Consider the following 24454-nt stretch of genomic DNA (forward strand, 5'->3'; position numbering starts at 1 on the left):
TATGATTATCAGTCCAAAGAGGGAGCGAGGAAAGAGGGGAACGTGAGGAGAAAGTGCAAGGTCAGGAAGAACCAGGTAAGGACACAGAGAGGGAGCAGTGACAGGCACAACAGAAACTGTTAAACTGCTTGAGAGAGTTGACCACCAAAAGTATTTTCCAACTTCAAGGTGAGGCGACACAGGTTAAAATGAAAGGAATAAATCTGCAGAGCCATAGTAGTATCTGCAGTAAAGATACTTTCATACATTGTACCATAGGCAAAGTTGCCTCCAATTTTATAATTTATTTTTTTTTATCAATAATTTGTACATTTCAATGACTCTATTTTTGGAGTCTATTTTCATGTATCTGTATTGTATTACACACACACACCTTAAAAGTGAATCTCTGTCCAAAAAATGCACTCTGTTTACTTAATACTCACTATGATCCCCATTCATCATTTTCCCCCAGTAAAGTAATTAAGTTTAGGATGTGTTTTTTTTTTTTTATTCCAATCCATTCTTCTTTTGCAGCATTTAAATAACCTTTATCTGATTTGATGGTTTTGTTACAGACTGTTGCAGTATTTTGCTTTTCTTTCACAAATGTGGGATTAAATTGGGTTAAAATGTACAAAGCAGTGATGTCATGTTTTGTGACGAGGACCCAGGCACAGAGAGACTTGATGAATTTAAGAATCTTATGATTTAATAAAGAAATTTGCAGACTTGCACAGAGATGGTAAAATTATGATGACTGATAATGGAGACGAGGACAGGGAGGAACAGGTTTAAATGCACCAAGGAGACAGTCAGAGGGAACTCGGGACAACTGGAGACATTTAAGGAAGAAGAAGTCTCATCGTGACGAGTAAAGTTGATCTTGCCTGGCTGAGCAGCTCTGGGTGCTCAGCACCCCCAAACCTCTGATCCTAGAATCACCCCTGCTTTACACGTCTTATTCATCATTCAAGGACATCTTTCTGTCTAACATTCACACATTCATACTCCGATGAACGTATCAGGAGTGACTCTGAATTCCGTATCTTGCCCAAGAATCTTTGACATGCTGAGCTTGTTTTACCGTTTCTCATTTTTGAGTCACCAGTAATGAGAGCTGTCACCTGTCATGTGTGAAATCTTATGGGCTCTGAGGTGGTACCGGGGACTTTCCTCGGGACCTGTGGCTTCTGGACCTAGCACCTCAAACCTGTTAGACACAGTAATGAGTGCCGCAGGACTGTCTTCCTTCTTTGCACTCCCCTTGGATAACTGTGCAGGGTGCAGAAGGAGCCTGCATAGTAAGAACAACCCCAGGTTTCTCTTCAGCACTGTAGACAGGCTGACAAAGTTAGAGCTCTGTTGAGGCAACCATCCCTTTAACCTTAACTAGTAACAATTCCCTTCCATATTTACAGTGTAATAGGTGTAGGCTGCTGGGAGCTTCCTGTAATGCCATTAACTCGTATGTTTATACACCTCTCTGCATTTAATTATTAGTTATTATTAATCTCTGGGTCGCTTCCACAGCATGTCTTTGTTCTGTCTTCCTCCCTCCTCTCCAATTGCATGCAGCAGATGGCCCCGCCCCTCCCTGAGCCTGGTTCTGCTGGAGGTTTCTTCCTGTTAAAAGGGAGTTTTTCCTTCCCACTGTCACCAAAGTGCTTGCTCATAGGGGGTGGGGGAGCATCCGATTGTTGTTTGTTTTTCCTGTATTATTGTAGGGTCTTTACTTTTTACAATATAAACTGCCTCGAGGCAATTGTTGTAATTCAGTGATACATAAATAAAATTGAATATTGATACCATAAATTCCATACGTTTTCCACAATAAAATACCCCACAAGACATTACATTTTGTTTGAATTTTTTATTGAAAGCACACAGCCGACAACCCTGTTTAAAGCCCATAAATAAATGAAACACTTAGTACTCTTGTGAGTTTTAGTGACAATATTTCAAAGATACATTCTTAACCCTGCCACCAAGTTAAAGAAATTAAAGATCGAACTTTTCAGCATCAAAAATTTATGTGGCTGGCTGTGATGATGGTAATATGAGTCCATGTATTCATGCCAGATATGCATAAGAAAATTAATACATGGTGTAGTTGGGACTCGTAGGTAAAACACATAGTAACTGAGGGTCACCACAATATTAAAGTGAGAATATAAGTATATATTAAAAGCTAGGAAGACCAGTCAAAACAGATTTTTTTAGAATGAAAATCAAAAGCGTATCTTTTAAAGCCCCCCGTTCTTGCCCGATACCAATGCACCAAACTCCTGGATGGAGATTTCTTTATTTAAGTACTGCTGAAGCTGGCGATTTGTGATGTGTCCAAGGCGCAGTGCATCATCGATGGAAAACTTTTTTCCTGACTTTCTGTCATGAAGCACAGAGGATTCTCCCTGCGGCCCTTTGACTGAGATCTCTTCCCAGTCACACTCCTGGCTCTGCAGGTTGACAAACATCTTCCAGTCGATCAGCCCTAGTTTGTAGGCTTCCTCTGGTCGCATCTCCTTGCCTGTATCTGGGTCGATGACGACAATAGACCTGCGGAGATGGCTTTCCCTCTGTTCCCTCTTCATCCTCACAGCTGCCAGGTTCTTTTTAAGCTTCTCTATCTCCTCATCCTTCTGGTTTGTTACAGCCCTCAGCTCTGCCAATTCCTTCTGTAATGAATCAAGCCTCAACTCCAAGTTCTTTGAATCCTCTCTTGGCGCAGACTCTGTAATTAGCCGAGTCTCTTTGCTTGTGATCTCAATCTCTGACCGAAGCTTGCGAATCTCATTTTGCAGCCTTTGGTTTTCCTGCTGCAATCGGCTACTTTCATCACGGATGTAGTCCAATTCTTTGGTAGACTTGGTGTTAGAAAACTCCATATCAGAGAGCCTGGAATTGAGGGTGGATAGTTCTTGGTCAAGTTCTCGCCTTCTCCTTTTCTCCTCTTCCAGAGTTCTCTCTAGGTTCTCAATCTCAATCTCTGCCTCTGGATCCCGTTCAACTTGGACTTTCTCAGTGCGGACAACCCTTTCCTTCACATCTACCTTTTCCAGGGTGATCTGCTGCTGAATAAGGACATTCAACTCTTTCTCAAGGAGGGTGCGTTTGTGACGCTCTTCATCAAGTTGTAGTTTGAGAATGGAGTGTTCCTTCTCCTGTTGAGGATCCTGCTGCAGAACCACCTTTTGTTTGACTGTCACCTTTTCACGATTTTCTTTGTCACGGATCTCTAGCTCATTAAGTCTAACCCGAAGCCGCTGGATCTCTAGTTCTGCATCACGCCTTGCCCTGCGCTCACGCTCCAGTTCTTCCAGCTGCATGTCCAGGTCAGTCTTCTGTCTCTGCAATTGGTAGAGCTCTGTTTTTAGGCTCTCCTTCTGTTTTTGCTCATTGTTGATGTTCTGTAAGAAGCTGTGACATTCTGACTTAAGGAGAGGATCCTCTTCCATCTTGACCACTTCTTGCTGAACAATCTTCTCACGAACCTGAGACAAATCCATCTTTCTTAGTCTAATTTTTTCTTCTTGTTCTGTCCGTTCTCTCTCAAGGTCCAGGCGTTTCTGCTGTTCATCAGCCAGCTTCCTCTTTAGCATTTCAATTTCTTCCTTAGTCTTTGGATCTTCTCTGTACTGCAGCACTTCATTGACAACCTCTTTGGTCTGCACTTGGGGTTTGGTATTCTTCCATCTTTCGATTTCATCTCGAAGCTGGCGGATTTCTAGCTCAGATTTCTCAGTCTGGTGGCTTTTATCTACAATTTCATTGCGAAGTCTCTCCAGCTCTCTTTCAGTTTGTGGATCTATCTTATATTTGATTACTTCTTTGATGATCTCTTTAACTTCCACTTGAGGCCCTCTGTTCTTGAGCATGGTCAGCTCATCCTGCAGAGATCTCAACTGGAGCTCTGCATCTTTATACCGCCTCTGTTGCTCTACAAGTTCAAGACGGAGATTGGCCACTTCATTCTCAGCCTTGGGATCGGGCCGGACAATCTCTCGTACTTTCTCTTGAATCACAACCTTAGACTTCTCCTCCTCCAGGCTTGCAATTTTCCTCTGGAGGTCAGTCTTTTCCCGCTGTGATGATCTTCTTTTGGCCTTCTCATCTTCGAACTGCCTCCTAAGGTTTTCTACCTCTCTCTCAAAGGCAGTATCCTTCTCAACTTTCAGCACTTCCTTGATGGAAATCTTTTCCTCAGCCATTGATTTCTCCTTCTCCAGTCTTCGAAGCTTTTCTTGAAGAAATTGCAACTCATCCTCCAGCTGCCTTCTGCTTTCTATTTCCTTCTCTTTCCTGTCAAGCAGCACCCTGTACTCACTTTCAAGTTGGGGGTCATTCTGGACTTTGATCACCTCCTCTTCAGTGATTACCTCCTGTTCCTTGTTCTTCTCCTCAGCCAGGAGTGTCACATGTTTTTGGATCTCAATGAGCTCGTTGTCTTTCATCAGCCTCTGCCTTTTTAGCTCTTCCAGCTCCTCCCGAAGCTTTCGGACCGCCTCCTCCTGACCACGGTCTCTTTCTATACGCAAGACCTCCTTCACTGTGTACTGCTGTGCCCCTTCTTTGACCTCTGTCTCAAGGCCACGCAGCTTCAACTTTAGTACCTCAAGGTCATTCTCCAGGACATGGGTAGTGCGGCGCTCCTCTGACAACTTCTGCTGGACTTTGTAGACTTCTTCATCCAGCTGGGGGTCTGGAACCTTTTTAATTAGCTCCTTCTTAACAATTGTATCCTGGGGCTTTTGTCCTTCAAGCATATAAATGTCAGTCTGAACGGTCTCTATTTCTTTTTCTAGTTGCTCCCGCCTATGGATCTCATCGTCTAGCTGTTTTCTTATTCTCCACGGCTCTTCACCAGGGGCATTGGCTTGGACCGACTTGACATTTGTAACTTGGATAGTCTCAGATTGCTATAGAAAGAAAATAATCATTATTATTACTGTAGTTTTTATGTTTATGTAGCAATGATATGTAAAATAGTTTACCTGGCTCAGAAGACTGTTGGCAAACTCCAGATTCTGCAGTCTTTGCTTATTTACAGCATTCACCTCAGTAAACTTTGCCTCAATAGCTGCTTCCTGCAAACGATAAAATAACATGTAATGAAAATCATATACAGTAACTTCTGTAGGGGTTTTTGGCTTATGCCCTTAAGCTGAGGATTGTGGTTGTTAATTTGCACGAGTCTGTTTGTGTCAAGAAGCATCTCTTTTCCTGTAGATACCTTTTGCCCATAGACAGTATAAATATTGATGTTGCTTCTGGCCGGTGTCAAAGTGCCTCAACAATTTATATTTGTGCGTAAATATTGGCCACACCGCATTTCAGAATGGATGATTATCTGTACAGCTTGTGATTGACATGTCAATGAGGAAATGGATTCTCAGTCAGACATGACCCTCCTTATCACATCTGTCTTTTTTTTTTTTTTTTTTCTTTAAACCAAGATGGCAATAGTGAAAAAATTCATCTTGAGGAAACCAATGGATGTCACAGCAGCAATGGCAATACTGTCTACACGGAGAGAAATGTTCCTCAAAGGGGTTGCAAATGTGTACAATAATTTTGTGAACCTTTTGAGGACTCGCATGAGTGTGCTACGTTTGACCAAACATCGAACAATTTTACAAATGCGTACATACAAACAAATACATTCAGATCATTTACGCACAGCGTCTTGAATCAGATGATTTTACTTTTCGATAACCTTGCTATGCGTACACAGATCACATCGCATGCCAACTTGGGGTTTTGAGACAAGTTGAACGCTGCCAGATCCACAAATGGAAAATGCATTCAAGTCCCAGTGTAAAACATCTTGGCTCCCACTGTAAATACACCCCCCCCGCCCCCCCGCCCTAAATAACCTTTACCAGAAAACATTACTAATTACAGACACTACAGAGTAGCCTATAAAGATAAGGGTGCTCCCACAGTCCAAAAACATGCAGTTAGTGGGGTTTGGTTAATTGGTAATTCTAAATTGCCCGTAGGTGTGAATGTGAGTGCGAATGGTTGTCTGTCTCTGTGTGTTAGCCCTGTGATAGACCGGCGACCTGTCCAGGGTCTACCCTGCCTCTCGCCCTATGGTAGCTGGGACAGGCTCCAACCTCCCACGACCCTAACAGAGGAGAATAGATGGATGGATATAATCCAGGTAAGTGGAACACTTTGATGTTAATCGTACCCATCTTACCGTTCTCTAATCCTGAACATTTCGGATTGTGCAGGCTACTGTGTAGTGTTTGTTATTGGTAAATCTGTGTTTTCTAGTATTTAATAACACAATGCCAGCAGATCAGCTGATCTTAATGCAGGCCTACAGCTCAGCTCATGCTGTAGGCTGGGATTCAATTCAAATTTATTACAGGGCACATTATTTAAGCTGCTTTAGCATCGTCACAGGTGCTGCACAACTGCAAGTCTATCACCAGCTCCTTGTTTTGTGATGCCATCCATCCATTCGCTTCCACCTATCCTTTTCAGGGTCGTGGGGGCTGCTGGAGCCTATCCCAGCTGTCATTGGGCGAGAGGCGGGGTACACCCTGGACAGGTCGCCAGTCTGTCGCAGGGCCAACACATAGAGGCAGACAACCATTCAGTCCCGCATTCACACCGATGGACAATTTGGATTAATCAGTTAACCTATCCCCACTAACTGTTGTTTTGACCATGTTTGTGTCCGAACTCAGCTTGTCTAAACAACCCGATAACTGCGTCATCAGGGTAATCTCAGCGCTTGTTTGAGAGTACCAGAGAAAACTGTAGTTTGAAATGCATCCAATAAAAGACTGGAACATTTCTGAGGTCACGATTCTTTCAGGATATATCAGGTTCTCTTGCTTTTGGTTATTCATTGTTTTAATTTGTATCCCAGCTGAAAATGAGCTCTGAGCTAGAAGACTTGTGTTGGTCATAGCAGTTAGCAACACAAGTTTAAACTGTGCTGTGTATTTTCACTTCACCGTGCATGCTGTGCCTTACCTCTGCCTTGACTGTTGCTGCAGGTGATTCCAATCTGCTCCTCTTGTATGTCTGAGGTACAAGTCCATCCTCAAGATCAAGGATAGATTTGAACTTCTCAGCTTCAGTCTCATAGTCCTGAAGAGTAAATCAGTAAACCAACATCAAACCTTTAACTTTTCTAAAAGATCATATGATAAAGAAAAAAAATCAATGGAGAAAAACTGACTTTGACAGCTTGCTGGTACAGCTGGGCATTTTTGGAGACATTGTTTAAATCAGACTCCTTTCTCGCTATATCAGATAACAGGTTCTGTAGAAAAGAGCAGAGTTAAGTGCCACTAACATTCATGTGTAACGAGAAATATGCAGAGTTATTGCTCAGCATTCATACCCTCTGATTTCTCAGCTTCGTTTCCACTTGTTTTGGGTCATCAGTGTCACGGGGCTCGTAATTTGGAACACGAGAGAGCCAGCTGTTCAAATTGTCATAATCATTGCAGTAGTTTTTGTACGCCATCTTGGCTCTCTGCAAGCTTTGAGCCCTGCACAAACAAACCAAAACATATCATCAGAGATTGTCTTTACATATGAAATGACCGTCTGTGCTTCAGGGACCCTGATGGTCACAAGCCAGAGCGTCGGTCAGGTAATACAGTTGTTCTGTAGTGCTTCTTCACGCTATCTCCATGCACCTTGGGCAGGTGATGTTGTGCTAGACATTTCTGGCTGTCGATGACGTCCTGCGCTGTATTTGCTTTACATATTACTGACGTGCTTTCCTGCCCAACTTACCTCGAGTCAGTCTGCTGGTTGAGGTTGTTGTATCTCTTGTTGAGTTTCTGGACATCAGCTTCCTGCCTCTCGATGTCAGGGCAGTGCTCTTGGAACTTGTTGGCCATGTTCTCACAGCTGCTCTTGGCCAGACGCAGGTTCTGCTCTGTGTCAGAGACCAGTGTCCTCTGTGACCGCAGGTCCGCTCCGATATCCTGCCAGGGCAGCAAAAGACAAACTGCATGAGACAACCTACAGTAAACAGTCACGTCACCTGTCTGTGAACGTGTGGCAGTTTGGACATGAAGGAACATAAACTGAAACAGTAACAACAATTTTCAGTTCAGTTCATATAAAAGTGAATAAATTCTGTTCTGATATAAGACCATCTTACTGCAAGTTCCCGCTGGGTTTTCTCCATTGAAGAGACGTCAGCAGGAGCAACCTCCTCCCTGGCCAGCTTGTTCTCGTAGGTGGAGAGTAAGGTTTTTCCATTTTGCAGAGATGACTCCAGCTGGTTGGAATTCTTCAGCCTAAAGCAAAGTTCAAAAATGCCTGTCACTGAGCACACTGAAAACAGAAAAAGCAGAGGCATGCTGCTGCACTGATGGCACTTTGAAAGCAATAACCAGGTCACATACTTCTCCTGAGAGCACTGAAGAAGCTGCTCCACCTTGGTGTACTTCTTGTTGGCCTCATCCACCTTGCTGTGAAGTTGAGATGTGCTGGCACAATTTGGGTTTGAGACCAAGAAGCTCTGTGCTTCCTGCACTTTAGAAGACTTCTCTGGTTCAATCCTTCTGACAGCAGCAGCAATGTCCTGGAGAGAAACGTGTACTGGTGAGTTGCACAGTGCAAAAACACACTCTTTGCTTGGTGGGCTAAACCGAGCAGAGAGAAGCAGCTTTAATATCAAACCAAAGAACAAAGCCGACGTTCTTACTTTCATGTCCTGCAGGCGGTCAGTACTGTCCTGCAGTGTCCTGTTCTGTTCCAGCGGAGGGCGCACTCGAGCATAGATGGATTTCTCCTGTTTGTCCAGGTCACTGACAACCTTATCCAGACCAGCCATCAGCTGGCGGCACTGCTGTTCCTGTTTGTCTGAGGCTACATGCAGCAGTGTGAGAGGGCAGGAAACATATTCATCACACGCACACTTGATCTGAAATCTTCCAGCCAGCAGCACGTTTAGATTTATAGTAGCTTCTTTTCATGCTTCATGGTTATGAAACTCAAAATTTCAACTTAATGAGCAACTTGAAGTTTTGAGTTACTTCTGAGTAACTCAAGAACCCAAAGTTTCGACTAACAGATGGAAAAGAAGTGGCAGAAACAACAGTTTATATCACTGTGTCATGAAGGCAACATGTCTATTCTGTGTGTGTCCTTTTTGTATGTAGCCTGCTCAGATTTACTGTGTGTGAGAAAAACAAATGTGTCATAGAAGAAACAAGGCGAACACAAAAGCAGACGGTAAACCACATCTGGATTGCCCCACTCTGTCCTGGTGTTCTGAGCAAGAAATCATCCAAATTTGCAGAGAACTGGACTGAAACATCAGTCAGCTCTAGTGCAGTGATTAAATTATTATTGTATGTAGAGAGGAGAGAGAACAGCTTGAGGAAGCCTGGAGAAGTGTTCCTGAAGATGCTTGGATAGAAAGCTGAGAGTTCAGGCTGTGCTCAGCGGTGCTCACACCAAATATTTCTACAAACTGTCTGTTTGCACGTTCCTCATGATCCTATGTCCTAATTATGAAGAAACAAAGGCTCAACGTCATCTTATTATTTGAGAAAAACTCAACATATTTTTGGTGAAGGTTTCACTAACATAGTTGCTTGAATAGATGAGAAAAACAGAGCATGTTGCGGTTATGCGAGTTTCCTAGTGTGAGGATTATTGTGACAAACAGAGCAACGTCATTAACTCTAAGAACCAGGGCAGCCTTTCACCTGGAGGGAAGGCAGAGCAGTTGCATATATTTGAGTGTACTGGCAGCAAACAGTGTGAGTCAGAGGCACCAGCACACTGGAAGGTTATACTAGAATTCAGCTGGTCTGTCATAACCAACTAACTTGGCTAATTGTGGTGCTAATATATTATTGTGCGTCATGCGTACCTGTAGCGGTTGCAGTTCCGCTCGTCTTCTTCAGCTCGTCCAAGCGTTTCTGCAGACTTCCCTTGGTGGCTGCCATCTTCTGTTTGATAGCTTTCTGCTGTCCGGTCAGGCTGCAGCACACACACGACATACTGTTACAGCTGTAGATGCCCTCATCGGCCGAAGGAGTTTAGAAAGCCCTTTGTACACACTCACTTGTCGGCGATGGCCACAGCCTCCGGGTCGGTGGGGGGGAACATGAAGCAGATGCCCGGGGCAGTGATCTTGTGTCCGGCCGCATCCTTCACGTCCCATTTGGAACCATTTTGCCGCAGGAGAGTGTACCTCTCCCCCCGCACGATCTGACCCTACACGGGGAAACAGTTAGAACGCGTCACTGGATCACGCCGCTATCGTCTCAGTATTACGTGTGAAGGACGCAGTACGTACGTCATCGGTGTCAAATTCGCACAGAGCCTCGACAGGGATCAGCTTCTGGGGTGTTTCCCTGCGGTACTTCAGAGGCAACACCTGAAGGCTGCGCTTCTGAAGGGCCTTAACCCGCTCGTCAAAGTTCTCGATGGCCTTGGCTTCATCCTGCACACAAGAAACGCACAAGCGTGTCGTCACCGTACGCAGTCAGTGATGCTATCAGCTACGGTCTATGTGCAGATAAAAGAACTCACGTCCAGCTCCCTGATCAGGCCCTCCATCTGATACATGTCTTTGAACTCGGGGTTGTACTTCTGGCTGATCTCCGTGTCCAGACGCTTCAGCAGGTCCTGAGTGTCGCGCGCCTCCTTGTGGAACTGCATGCAGACACACACGTACAGATGAGCTTCACTCTTTAAATGCGTCTCTGTGCATGTCACCTGTCACACTGACCTTGTGGTACTCATCCATGTGTTTGAGGTGGTTCTCCTCACAGATGAGCAGGTTCAGGTGTTCCTTCCAGTCAGCGTGGACTGCTTCCATATGAGCCTGACAACAACGTGGTTTATGCGTAACATTATAGAGATGTGCGGCAACAGAGTTAATAATGAGACAATAAGAAGCACCAGTATGGCTTCTTCCCCCCTTTTTACATCCATCTGAAGGATGAACGTCTTACGTTGCCCATAACAGACTGTGAGATAACAAGTGGAAGCAGCTCATTTGTTGCCTGAGCTGCTCGTATGCCAACTGGGTCCAACCCACAAACAGTGTTTTTAGACAAAACGAGAAGCGCATCATCCGTCTGCTGTGTGAGGACTGAAAAGCGCCTTGAAGCCCCGCTGTCTTTAAAACATGACCCTGCTCTACCGCAGACTCCCGTGGACCCAGGGCCCAGGCAGAAACGCACTATGAAAGAGTCAAAGTGTGCGGATGGTGGGTACCTCCATAACATTCTTCCCTGGATGGTTGGAGGCAATCAGCTTTTCTCCATCATCGTTCAGCTTGGTGATGGTGCCCTCCTTGGACTCCAGACATTTACTGATGAAATTCTGTTGGTTGAGACAAATTTGCTGAGCGAGCTGAGCTTGTTTCACTCGCCGTGCACGTGTGTGAATTCCACAGCTACCTCGTACTGCCTCTGCCGGGCAGGGTAGTCCAGGTTGTTGTCACTCCAGTCGTATTTGATCCTCTCCTCTGCCTGCTGGTCCATCCAGTACAGCTCGTTGGTGCAGCGCTGCATGTAGTCTCGCAGGCTCATCAGGTTGCGCTGTCGAGCGCTGGAGTTAGCCTAGCCGAAGGAACAGGAAGCTTAGTCACCAACAGCTTTATTTGAGGTTTTTACAAGCGCCTGGACGAGTCAAGGAAAGTTTTGTTTGCGTTTGAATTCAAACGATATGATTCTGTGTTTTAATATAATTAGCATGAATCTGATGAGCTTGATTTTGTAAGTGGCCTTTCCAGCCTGTATGAATGATAACAACTTGTGCTACAGTCAGAGTTTACTTGTTATTAATCTTTTCAAAAACTAGGTGCTGAAAAGATTTCATGTAGTAAAATCAAGTTCTTGAGTTTTTAACAAATTCATGTTTTTGCTAAAGATAAAACACTTCAGTGGAGAACCGGCTGGTGTGTCAGCAGCACTACTGTCAGCTAGGGCTGGGTTTTGATTATCGATTTATCGAGTAAAATCGATTCTGGTCTGGATAACGTGATATCGAGTCATTAAAATCCTGAATCGATTTTTTTAATATAAATTAATTTTGCCCAAAATGCCAGAATCTCAGGTTAAACCTCACCAAATTTCAACAACCACCAACAAAACAGTAAATGAGAGCAGGAACACGGCTTCTGCACAAAGACGTAAACACAAAACGCCGACGCATCAGAATCAGTGAGATGTGACTTTCTCACCCGACGGCACGCACAGGGACACGCCGTCGGGGCTGAAAGCCGACAGCTCGCTGACTCTGAAGCATCGGCGTTTTGTGTTTACGTCGTTTTTGCGCTGATTCTGAAGCTGTTAGTTTATCTCTCTCCAAACAATATTGACCGAAGATCCAAACTACGCTTCACATAAACGTCGTCATGAGGGCGATCGTGGCTCAAGAGTTGGGAGTTCGCCTTGTAATCGGAAGGTTGCCGGTTCGAGCCCCGGCTCGGACAGTCTCGGTCGTTGTGTCCTTGGGCAAGACACTTCACCCGTTGCCTACTGGTGGTGGTCAGAGGGCCCGGTGGCGCCAGTGTCTGGCAGCCTCGCCTCTGTCAGTGCGCCCCAGGGCGGCTGTGGCTACAATGTAGCTGCCATCACCAGTTTGTGAATGTGTGTGTGGATGACTGGATATGTAAAGCGCTTTGAGGTCCTTAGGGACTAGTAAAGCGCTATATAAATACAGGCCATTTACCATTTATTTACCAATTCACTCTGACCTTTGCTGTTTTGCTGGTGTTGGCAGCTGCTTTTTGTTGTTGTTGTTTTTTCTTACTTCCGACAAGAAAGCCTCATTTCTGCTGTTCAATACTGAACAAATTAAAACTTTTTAAAATTATGCAAAACTGCAAAATGCTTCGCGATGTCTCCAATCAAACCTCTGTTACTTTGCTCTGCTTCGCTTTGTTTTTGACTGCACAATATTTTTAAGGTCATCTGCTATAAAAACACAGACCAGGAAAAATGCCTTCATGTTGTTCTGCGTTTCATCCTCAGTTACTTTGACACAAAGGCCTCTGCTGTGATGCTCACACCTCTGATAAAGTCTCACAAGTGTCAGGTTTCTTTTTATAGATATAAAAATATAGATATGTACTGATAAGTGATCAGAATTATAATATTTCTGACTGCCTGAGGCAAAATCTTCCCGAATCGAATCGATTCTAGAAATCAGTGACGATACCCAGCCCTACTGTCAGCCGGCTGGATGCTGTGTGCATACACCGCACTCACCATGGATCACAGTGAAACTACACAAAAGCGCACATATATCATACACACAGAAACGAACACTTACCAGCAGTTTGTTGTACTTTGACTGAAGGCTGCTGACGTATTCCTGCAGAACAAAGCAGAGCAGACACACAGAGGGTCAGCGAGGAACCGACGCAGGACGTCCAACTGTGCAAACCTTTGATTCTGACATCATGTCACCTTGTCTCCACTGGCAGAGATGTGAGGAGCCAGAGCCTCCACCTCACTGTGGAAGATGTTGTGTTCCTCCACCTCGTTCTCCACAGAGGGCAGGTCCTGGCCAAAGCCCTTGTTTTGCAGGTTGTCCTGAGCAGAGACACATGGTGTGCATCATGAATGAATTCCACTTTTCTGAAATGAAACGTCTAAAAAGCGACCTATGTCTAACACCCTCTGCAGACATGTGATGTGAAATTTCTGCCATGCAGACATGGAATGCTTTTATTGTGTTCACCTGTGCACTGTACAAACAAATACCTGACTCCATTGTTTAAGCAGGACTCCTGCTAACCCACAGTGACAGTGATCTGCAGCGTGCGAGCCACCTGCTGCATGTAAGCACCATGTGCACACACAGCTAAGGCGTGCTTGTGTTCCCTCAGTAACTGAAAGTTTCTCAGTTGTTGCACTGACATAAAGACCTAACGAGGCGTTCCTCTGTAACACCGTGCTGGACCTAGCAGCGAGTGCTGCACACTGTGGCTTGAATTCATGTTTGCTGGGTTTTTGTTTACCAGCTTTTCATCCATCATGTTGCCCCAGTTGATGCTGGGCTTGCCCTCAGTGCGGACCAGGTGGTAGATGTGGCCGTGCTCCTCTTTCAGCTTCGTCACTCTGTCACGCAGTTGCTTCATGCTGAATACACACAGAAACGCGAACACAACATTTTAGGTAACAGAGCCAGCAGGTAACAGTAACCAGGTCTTCCTCAGGTCTTCGTGAATATTCATGACTTAACATTAAGCTTTTGTGTGCATCATACACTAGCAGGCACAACTAAGGTGGTTTGCGTAGCGTGAAATAGCGTTCACTCACTCCTGTGCGATCATCTCAGCCTGCGGATGCTGAAGGCGTCTGGCGTTGACGACGTCTTCATCCAGGCCACTCAGCAGCTCCAGAGAATTGAGGAGTCTCTTGTTGGTGTCTTCTTGATACAGGGGCTGCTTCCCCTCATTGATCTTGCTCACATCCTGTGAGGAAAGAGTCAGTCATGTGGAGTTAGCCAAACACTGCCAGCCTTTCAGCTGAATAGACAGAAGCTGACAGTGCTGTGGCTCTGAGCTCAGATGGGCACTAACGTGTGGCTGCGGTGGTTTTTATATGACGGCTAACATGCTCCATGTTGAAATAAGCTGTGGCCTATTTCTCAAAGAGGCTGATACATATGTAATTATAGCCGACAGCACACATGAAGCTGATTGGACTGACTGGAGACATGAGCGTTGCTGCAGCACTCTACCTTGTTGAGGTTCTGCTCCACATCGTAGATATTCTTCTCCACTTTGTCAGCATTCTTCTGCAGCTTCTCGATCAGTGTGGCGAGTTCTGTGCTGGGAGCACTGAGAGACGACACACAGAGACATCCTTAATGACGTCACACACAGGCTTTTCTGGATCCCTGTGAAGCAACTCTGTAACACTCGATGGAACATATATCATAATTGCAGAAGCTGAAAATAGCGGCTTCGTAACAAGCTCAACCCCTTCGATTATGAGCCGCAGAACAGCAGCTCGACGCTTTCAGAAATACAAAACACCGAGAACTGATCAGTCAGTGTTCAGCACTGCAAGCCCCATCACTAAAGTACTACTCCAGGGTTAGTACTTTAACGAGGCATCAGAGAAGTGCAGAGCACGTGGTTTAAAACTAAACCAGCAGATCTGACAAACTGGGAACCCATCACGAGTAGCAAAGAGTGCCAAGGCATGTAAAGAGTTCAAATGTAGTCAGTGTCAGAGTTCTGAATGGGGCAACAAATGCAGGATAAATGTACTGGACTTCTTTGCTGTGCACTGTTAGTTTCAACAGCGACACGTTTGTACAGAAACTGACATCGTGTTACTCGTACAGGTGATCCAGGACCCAGCTGACCTTCTCGATAGATTTAATTGTGGATTTAAGTGGAAAGCAGCGAGTACTCTGTACAGTACCTGTGCTGTTCATTACACAGAGTGATAACGAGTCATCATCTCACTGCATGTTTCCATCACACCTGGTGTCAGACAGCAATCAATGACCAGTGACAATTTGGGTGAAAATGAGCACAACTCACTACAGTACAGCGCAAACGTTAGCCACCACTGAACAACACAGGAAATCAGTCCTGTGGTCATCTCCCTGCACAGCTCCTCCATCTGAGGCATCCATCACTGTAGCACACAGTGCGATAGTTACACCTGTTTGTACATCGTCTACGGTGAAAACACCAAAATAAGAAAGTTTTACAGTTCAGAGTAAAACGTCAGTCGTATAAAGTTAATCTCTTCAATACTCTGGATGCTTATAATTGAGCCGTTTGTTCATATATTAGAGCCACTTCTCATACTTGTAACTTTGTAATAAGTTGTATTATTTAATTTAGTCCAGTCTGTTACTGCTGTTGTCTTGGAGCAACTATAGTCACATCGTTTCCTGAGGGATTAATAAAGTGTGTTGATTGATAACATCAGAGCTCATGAGTCTGACTGTGAATGCTGTGAATCTCCGATCTCAGTGGATAAGTTGCCATTAGGTAGCTGACATATTCCCTAAAATGGGGGAAACTAGCCCAGCGAGTTTTTGTTACACACACACGCACACGTTACATAATGCTCGATGCAGTACTTTCAAACCTGAGCTGATTTTTACTTTAACACAAACAAGTCTGAACTGGTGCGCACTGTCGAGCTGTTCTGGGCAAGCTCATCCAAAACAACACCCAACAGACTGAGGGGGATTTCTGACTGTAGTGACAAACATGAAGAAGACGTCTCATCTACAACTTTACACACTCGTCTTCTAAACATCACAACACCAAATACGTGAGAACACAGGAACATGAACGCCTGTACTGTCTGTACTGTGCTCCTGCATGATTGGCACCACTTGTTGCATAAAACTTGTGTAAAAGTGGAGCGTTGTTTTCATTGTGAATCCAGAACAGATGTGAGCTCACCCTGCTGTGGTCACCAAAGAGTGCACAGTGTCAGATCACCAAACAAGAAGCAGTGCTGTGCTGATCTGCAATGCTCCAACAGTTTAAGCTGCTCTGCTTTGTTTTGTGTGTTTCTGGGTCCTGGGGAGGTCGCTGGCTTTAATGCAGTGTTCTCACTGAGGCTGTGTTAGTTCTGAAAAGGATCTGGCGCTCAACAAACACAACTCACGTGTTTCCACAGGGAGCTGGTTAAATCAGAACCAGAACGCTCCAGCATTAGGTCACACAGGGTGTGGAAGCCTGCTGCTAACACTAAAGCATCGCTGCAAACCCCGAGCCCTTTCCTCTCTGTGTGTACACTGAGATGTGCTGAGCATGTTGTTAACCAACTGGAAGGTCGGTGGTCTGAGCCCCAGCTCCGCCGCCTCGCCTTTACAGTCGTCTCTGTTTGCTGGGCTTTGGCTTAAAACCTGGCTCATCCTTCACACACGCACACCTACACCTGAACAAGAAGAGCAGCATGAAGAGGGGTGGAGCTGCATTACTCAGATTCCATTGCAATCTGTTGGTGGTTATCACAGGGCACGAGTGACTATAATGAACGATATGCACTAAGACGGACGAATCACTGTGCTGGTGTAAACACATGCTTCACACGAACATGACGCCACAACACCAAAACAAAGACTCCTTTGCTGTTGGCGCAGGTGTGGCAGCAGGACAAACATCTCTCACCGATACCTGCTGCTTGGCTGTGCTGTTTCTAAGCCAGCGCTCTGTAATGATTTAACACGCTCACTTTCTCACTTTCACCACGGCATGTACCCTGGACCACGCCAGTACAACAGCTGAAGTGACTGGCCCAGGTGCAGTGACATTATGGGCGAGGCTGCAAGGAATTCCTCTCACATTGTGTTTCTAAGGAGGGCAGCAGAAAACTTATCGAACCAGTTACCGCAAACTAACCAGGGCTTATCGGCCACACCCACTCTCCAGTTAATGCACAAACTATGTAGTCTAACGCCGAGTTTCGGCCCTGCCCGTCTGACTGTAGCTCATACAGACACCACCAGAACGTTTACATCCCGCGATCCATCAGGACACAATGATCCGAGCCTGTGTTAAAGCGCCTGGACGGACAGCTCCGCGTTCTTTCCATCTGCTGCTGGTTTAGCGCACAGCGCTGCGCTGCGCTAAGACCGCTCTGTGTGCACAAACAAGTAATACGATACGCGCATATAAACTCCGAGCTTCAGCACAGCCGGGCTCACCCCGGTGTGATCATTTAACCATCCTTTTGTCTGAGATGTGGCGTGAGTCCGCTGATCGTGTAGAAATCACTACAAGTTAGGACAGATGAAGCTCGCGAGCCGCTCTGAAGGGCTCGAGCGCAGAGGAACAAGCTCCTACTTACGCCTGTTTCGGCTGCGTTATCGTGGTGGACTTGGTCTTCTTCTTCAGCATGATGAAGGTCACCTGTCAGCGGCTTTCCACAGAAACAGACCCAGCAGTACAGGTGAGTCTCGGCTGCGCGCGCTCGCTGCGTCGCTGTGTGTCAAAGTCAGATATGTCCACGCGCCCTTCTCACTATCAGAGCGTGCCGTCCCAGCTCAGAGTACCAGAGCCAATGAAGTCAGCGCTTCCAGCCTGACCTTCTACCTGTCAGCAGCCAGGGGTGGGAGGGTCCAAAGAGCGAGGCCCCGCCTTCATAGCCTTCCCCTCTCACACCCACGCAAACACGTTGTGTGTTCCACTGAAAAAGTGAATGAATTCTACAGTAAAACGAGGCGCGTCCGTTTCAAAGTTTCAGTTGGGAGTAATCAGCAGTTTGTGTGCTGCACCTGTAACACCAGCACGGCTGCCTCAGGTATGCAGCAGACCAGCTGCTGTATCAAAGCTTAGTGCCAGCTGCAGAATGGCCACTGCAGCACGGGCCTGTGTAAAAGCGGGGTGTCCTGGTCAGGTTTCTCATTTCTTTCTTTCATATAAACATCAGCAGCACACCTGCAGGCCTGGCACACCCACAAGTTATTTAAAGTGCTGGGAAATCTTAGCTTTGACTCATAGCAGCCACGCTTGGGTGTTAGGGGAGTGACCTCTGTTAGCAGCACAATGTTCCCTTTTATAAAGCAAAAACTATTTGGAAATACTTTGTGGAACATCAAAGTTGAAGGTGTTTCTTCATATTCTGCAGATCTCTGGCCAAGTGGCATGTGCAGGTTTGATCACTGGCCCCAGCTGCTACAGGTCGTTTCAGTGACCTTAGTATTGGGGTCACTGCGAATCAGAGCCAGTTTCAGACAGCTGGATCTCTGTTCACTGCCTTTTCCTGCAGAGTATGTATCTGAAAATACAACCTGTCCTGTGTGCATGACTGGCTCTGGGTGTGGCAGCTAGGACAGCTCTGGCTGAACCAGTCAGACTTGACACTGTGCTCTGTGTGATTGCTGTGTTGTGTTTGTGTGTGCGACAGTGACAGTGTGACTGCAGGAATTCAGATACAGAGTAAAGGCATTTCAACATCCACACTTTAGTTTTCGACTTTTTGATTCAGCTCACTTTATTTGTTAGTTTGTTTTCTGTTTGACATCCAGTTTTATAGAAAAAAGTGCACCTTTCCCTTTTCCTGAATACAACCTCCAGTGAGTTGTTGGAGGTTTGTAGGTGTTTATTTATGGACAGCTGTCTGCAGTCAGCTTGACGTCTGGACTGCTGCCAAACCCTGACTTTTTTCAGTCGGTTTGCTGTTGAGCTCAGGATCGTCGTCCTGTTGGTGACCTAGGTTGGTCCGAGCTTTGGCTGTGGGACAGAATACTTTGTTATACAGAGGAGTTCATGGTCCACTCAGTTACTGCTTTCCCAGGTCCTGTGGCTGCACCTCCTCCATCATGGTGACAGGTGGTGTTAGGTAATAATAATAATACATTTTATTTGAGGGTGCCTTTCAAAAACCCCAAGGTCACCTTACAAAGAGAAAAAGACATCAATAAATCAGTAGATTAAAATAGATTCTAATACATTAAAATACAAAAAACAACAAATTAAAAAGAAAAAAACAAATAAACAAGATTTGACAGCGAGTACGATCTGTATTAAAGCGAGTAAGCCAGTTTAAACAAGTAGGTTTTGAGCTGTGACTTAAATAAGGGAATCTATATTTCTTAAGACTGAAGGAAGCGAGCGCCAGCCGAGGAGCAGAGCGAGTGAGAGCTCGGCGCCCCACAGTGACGAGACGAGCAGAAGGAACAACAAGATGAGTGAAAGACTTGAGAGAGCAGGAAACAGCGGAGATAGAGGGCCAAGGTTATGGATGCAAACGTGAGAACTAAGATTTTAAAGTTGATCCTGGTTTCTATGGGCAACCAGTGAAGCAGTCTGAGTTTCTCTCTGTGCATCAGAGACTAACAATTCCACTTTGGTGTCCAGGTTTGTGCATAGCAAAGGTAATCCTTGTCACGGTCTGGCTGGGGCAGACCGTATGTGTTGCAGAGGAGGACTCAAACGCAGACCAAAACGTAGTGTGGATAAACAAAACAAGCCGTTTATTGAGGCTAGCAATGAGGGTAAAAATAATCGGGCATCGGTGAAAACTAAACAATAACCTAAACTGGGTGAACTAATAACAAAACATGAAAAAGCTTAACCATAGTGAACTGACATGGGTACCTGGGGATGAGACATGGATGAGCAGACGACCTGACAATGGCATGCAGAAAACAAAGGGCTTAAATACATACATGAGGTGATCAGGGGAGGTGGAGACACATGGGGGAAACAGCTGACAGACATAAACCTAATGACAGGACCAGGAGAGGAAAGCTAAATACAATAAACAAAGAACACATGACATTGTCAGAATAAAACAGGAAATACTAAAACTAAAACATGACAACACAACTTAACAGACCTAATATGTGATGAATAAATACAAAACCCCAAAACATAGAAAACCCAGGAACAATAACTGCCTAAACTAAAGGCAGATAGGAAATAACACAAACTAAATCACATAACAAAATGAGACAAATACAAACATGAACTCAGAGCGCTGGGTCAGAGACCCAGCCTGTGACAGAGCCCCCCCCCTCAAGGGCGGATTCCAGACGCCCAAAACCTCGAAAAACAAAACCAAAAACAACCCACCAAGGGCGGGCGGTGGGGGTCCAGGACGGAGGGCCAGAAACAAGGCCAAAAAAACCAAAATGTCCCTCAAAATCACAGGAGCACAGGGAACAGTTCATGACTCCTCAGGGGGCCGACCCGGAGGGTGACGGTCCAGAAAATCATAGTTCATGTGATCAGGGGGCCGGCCCGGAGGCCGACGGCACAGAAGTCCATGGTCGAACAGTTCCGGGGGCCGTCCGTGCGGACGGCAATGGTGGCGACATGGAAACCGTTCAGGGGGCCGACCGTGCGGACGGCAACGGCGTAGAAACAGTTCAGGTGGCCGACCGTGTGGACGGCAACGGCGTAGAAACAGTTCAGGTGGCCGACCTCGACGGCGGTGACGTCCAGCAGGTGGCCGAAGATTCCCAGGTGCAGAGCGAGGCTTGGGCGGCGGCATAACAGCCGTAGGACCAGGCGACGCTGAAGCAGAGGCTGGACCAGGCGTAGCAGAGGCCGGACCAGGCGAGGCAGAAGCAGAAGCCGAGGAAGACTCGGATGAGGCCGAACCAGGCGAGGCAGAAGCTGAGGCCGGACCAGGTGAGGCAGAAGCAGGAGCAGAGGCCGAAGCCGGACCAGGCGTAGATGAAGACTCTGACGAAGCCGCACCAGGCTCTGACGAAGGCTCTGACGAAGCCGCACCAGGCGAAGACGAAGGCTCTGACGAAGCCGCACCAGGCGAAGACGAAGGCTCTGATGAAGCCGCACCAGGCGAAGGCGAAGCACAGGCTGGAGCTGCAGCAGGCGAAGCACAGGCTGGAGCTGCAGCAGGCGAAGCACAGGCTGGAGCTGCAGCAGGCGAAACAGAAGCAGAATCTGAAGGTGGCTGGACGGGCTCCTCGGGCCCCCCAGCTGACGTGGCTTGAGGCTGGTGCGGTTCTCCTGAACCCCCAGCTGACGTGGCATGAGGCTGGTGCGGTTCTCCTGAACCCCCAGCTGACGTGGCATGAGGCTGGTGCGGTTCTCCTGGGCCCTCCAGCTGACGAGGCATGAGGCTGGACGGGCTCCTCGGGCCCTCCAGCTGACGAGGCATGAGGCTGGACGGGCTCCTCGGGCCCTCCAGCTGACGAGGCATGAGGCTGGACGGGCTCCTCGGGCCCTCCAGCTGACGAGGCATGAGGCTGGATGGGCTCCTCGGGCCCTCCAGCTGACGAGGCATGAGGCTGGATGGGCTCCTTGGGCCCTCCAGCAGACGAAACTTGAAGCCGGCTGGGTTCACCCGAACCCCCAGCAGACGAAACTTGAAGCTGGCTGGGTTCTCCTGAACCTCCAGCAGACAAAACATGAAGCTGGCCGGGTTCTCCTGAACCTCCAGCAGACGAAGCATGAAGCTGGCTGGGTTCTCCTGAACCTCCAGCAAACGAAGCATGAAGCTGGCTGGATTCTCCTGAACCCCCAGCAGACGAAGCATGAAGCTGGCTGGGTTCTCCTGAACCTCCAGCAAACGAAGCATGAAGCTGGCTGGGTTCACCTGAACCTCCAGCAAACGAGGCATGAAGCTGGGTGGATTCTCCTGAACCTCCAGCAGACGAAGCATGACCAGCAGGTGTAGAGACCACCGGCTGGACAGAAGGCTGAGCAGGTGATGGAGCGAATGACTGAGCTGAACAATGGGGAGCTGGCTGAGCTGCACAGTGGGCTAAGGGCTGAGCTAACGGAAACACAGGAAAATGAACTATTGACTGGGCTGCTAACAGAGCTAATGACTGAGCTATAGACTGAAAAGCATGCAGTAGTGATGGTGGTGTTGGTTGCGGACTGAATTCTCCTGAGCCTTCAGTAGAAACAGGAACGGGTGCAGGCACCTGCTGGACACTAGCCACTCCCACCCGAGGAGTAGGTACGGGTGCGGAGACGGGCTGTATCCTGGCTGACCTCACCCTGGGGACCGGCATGGGTGCAGGGGTGGACTGGTTCACAGCCCCCCTCACCCCGGAAGCCGGGACAGGCACCGGCAACGGCTGGGCAACTGCCCTTCCCACCCGAGGAGCTGGTACGGGTGCAGAAACGGACAGAGCCTCAGCTGGCCTGGAAACCAGAGCAGGGACCAGCTGGGCCTCAGACTCCCTCACCCGAGGAACTGGTACGGGTGCAGGGGTACGCTGGGCCCGAGCTGCCCTGGCAGCAGAAACACGAACAGGCAAAGGAGCAGGCTCAGAAAAAACAGTCTTAGAAACGGCAGGCTTAGGGTTAATATGTATTGGGTCGACAAAAACAGACCTAGCAAAAATGAATCCGCCGTCCACTTCATGTTTAGCAGTCTTAGTATTAGCAGTCCTTGGGTTAACGGTCTTAGAGTGAGCTGACTTGGGGATGATTGAACCAGACTTAACAAAACCTGAACTGAGTGTTGTAGACCTGGTAGAAGTGTTAACAGTTTTTCCTTTAACCGCATGTGCAGACTTAAGCGAGCGGGAATTGTCTTTCATCCCTCCCTGCGTAGAGGGAGTAAAACAAAACGGATCCTCCCAGTCCACGTCGTCATCCATAAGGGAAATTCCCCATGGATCGGAAGTGAGCCGATTGTTGTTAATGTCAGACGGGACGTGAGAATAAAAGTCATTTTCACTCACCACCGTGAGCTGCTCAGCGATGTCCGGTTTATGGCGGCGTGCGCGCCGCTTCCTGCGAACAGAGGAAGCTGGCGGAGCGAGCGACTGAGCCCCTGGTGCACAGAATGGTGACACCGAGGCTGGAGCGTGAGCGCCTGAAGCCACACGGAGGACTCCCACCTGAAGCGAGCGAGGCTTAGATGCAGGCAGCGCAACAGGCGGGGACTTTCGGCAGCTCTTGGGACCTCCGAGAGCTAGCCGAGTCCCGTGGAAAATGCGCTCGTAGTCGGGGGTACGCCACGGCTTCCAGCGGAGCTCCTCCTCCAGCTGGGCGAAGGCTGCCTCCCGACGCTCGTAAAGCTCGCGGTCTGCTGAGTCCATAGTGGTCAGGTCGTACTGTCACGGTCTGGCTGGGGCAGACCGTATGTGTTGCAGAGGAGGACTCAAACGCAGACCAAAACGTAGTGTGGATAAACAAAACAAGCCGTTTATTGAGGCTAGCAATGAGGGTAAAAATAATCGGGCATCGGTGAAAACTAAACAATAACCTAAACTGGGTGAACTAATAACAAAACATGAAAACGCTTAACCATAGTGAACTGACATGGGTACCTGGGGATGAGACATGGATGAGCAGACGACCTGACAATGGCATGCAGAAAACAAAGGGCTTAAATACATACATGAGGTGATCAGGGGAGGTGGAGACACATGGGGGAAACAGCTGACAGACATAAACCTAATGACAGGACCAGGAGAGGAAAGCTAAATACAATAAACAAAGAACACATGACATTGTCAGAATAAAACAGGAAATACTAAAACTAAAACATGACAACACAACTTAACAGACCTAATATGTGCTGAATAAATACAAAACCCCAAAACATAGAAAACCCAGGAACAATAACTGCCTAAACTAAAGGCAGATAGGAAATAACACAAACTAAATCACATAACAAAATGAGACAAATACAAACATGAACTCAGAGCGCTGGGTCAGAGACCCAGCCTGTGACAATCCTGCTGCCACCTTTCAGAGGGAAGAGGCTTTTTCCTGGAAGCCCTTCCAAACAGCCGTACTTGTTTGGTATCTTTCTAATCATACTGTCATGAACTTTAACCTTTAGGCATTAAGACTGTGACATGCAGCTTTTGGATTTTGGCCTTTTCTCCGAGCATTGTACAGCCTTAGTTTTTCACACACTCGTTTTGCCTTAAAGTGGTTAAAAGTAAAAGTCGCTGTTAAGGTGCTGTTGTTCATTTGATGTTGCGTCATTGTAAAGCCCACTAAGGAATAAAGGGTTGTCATTATGTCCTGTACTTTCTTTTTACGTGACTGTACGTTTGGCTCATTTTTTGGAAAACTGAACTAACCCAACAA

At 47.0% G+C, this 24454-nt stretch overlaps 2 protein-coding genes across 2 annotated transcripts; both read right to left on the bottom strand.

Annotated features, from left to right (window-relative positions):
- Nucleotides 1-1822: 1822 nt before the first annotated feature.
- On the bottom strand, nt 1823-17971 carry ppl (periplakin). The gene is made up of 22 exons (XM_086288111.1): nt 17769-17971; nt 14680-14779; nt 14256-14410; nt 13955-14075; nt 13401-13526; nt 13264-13305; nt 11385-11546; nt 11200-11307; nt 10709-10804; nt 10510-10632; nt 10274-10420; nt 10040-10191; nt 9845-9954; nt 8669-8832; nt 8367-8545; nt 8120-8258; nt 7747-7940; nt 7346-7496; nt 7181-7264; nt 6973-7089; nt 4974-5066; nt 1823-4898 (listed from the first exon to the last, which is right to left on the bottom strand). The coding sequence occupies exons 1-22, from the start codon at nt 17816-17818 to the stop codon at nt 2226-2228; spliced, it is 5286 nt and encodes a 1761-aa protein (XP_086144237.1). The 5' UTR covers nt 17819-17971; the 3' UTR covers nt 1823-2225.
- Nucleotides 17972-20583: 2612 nt separating this feature from the next.
- On the bottom strand, nt 20584-23683 carry LOC147331830 (uncharacterized). The gene is made up of 3 exons (XM_086290526.1): nt 22038-23683; nt 21546-21617; nt 20584-20964 (listed from the first exon to the last, which is right to left on the bottom strand). The coding sequence occupies exons 1-3, from the start codon at nt 23449-23451 to the stop codon at nt 20645-20647; spliced, it is 1806 nt and encodes a 601-aa protein (XP_086146652.1). The 5' UTR covers nt 23452-23683; the 3' UTR covers nt 20584-20644.
- Nucleotides 23684-24454: the final 771 nt, after the last annotated feature.

Source organism: Aulonocara sp. 'chitande type north' Nkhata Bay, linkage group LG4 (assembly GCF_057382095.1).
Source record: "Aulonocara sp. 'chitande type north' Nkhata Bay isolate Kocher_YH1m ecotype deep benthic linkage group LG4, A_spYH_male_GT1.1, whole genome shotgun sequence".
NCBI classification, from domain to species: Eukaryota; Metazoa; Chordata; class Actinopteri; order Cichliformes; family Cichlidae; genus Aulonocara; species Aulonocara sp. 'chitande type north' Nkhata Bay.

Bases quoted from the DNA above. Each gene is read 5' to 3' on its own strand.
- LOC147331830 (XM_086290526.1), bottom strand. From the start codon at position 23,451: ATGGACTCAGCAGACCGCGAGCTTTACGAGCGTCGGGAGGCAGCCTTC. The intron at 21,618-22,037 runs GTTCAGGAGAAT...CGTCAGCTGGAG, and splicing joins TCATGCTTCGTCTGCTGGAG to GGCCCGAGGAGCCCGTCCAG. The intron at 20,965-21,545 runs CGTCAGCTGGAG...GGCCTCTGCTAC, and splicing joins GCCCGTCCAGCCTCATGCCT to GCCTGGTCCAGCCTCTGCTT.
- ppl (XM_086288111.1), bottom strand. From the start codon at position 17,818: ATGCTGAAGAAGAAGACCAAGTCCACCACGATAACGCAGCCGAAACAG. The intron at 11,308-11,384 runs GTAGCTGTGGAA...CTCAACCAACAG, and splicing joins CCCGGCAGAGGCAGTACGAG to AATTTCATCAGTAAATGTCT. The intron at 10,421-10,509 runs GTGAGTTCTTTT...TCTTGTGTGCAG, and splicing joins GCCTGATCAGGGAGCTGGAC to GATGAAGCCAAGGCCATCGA.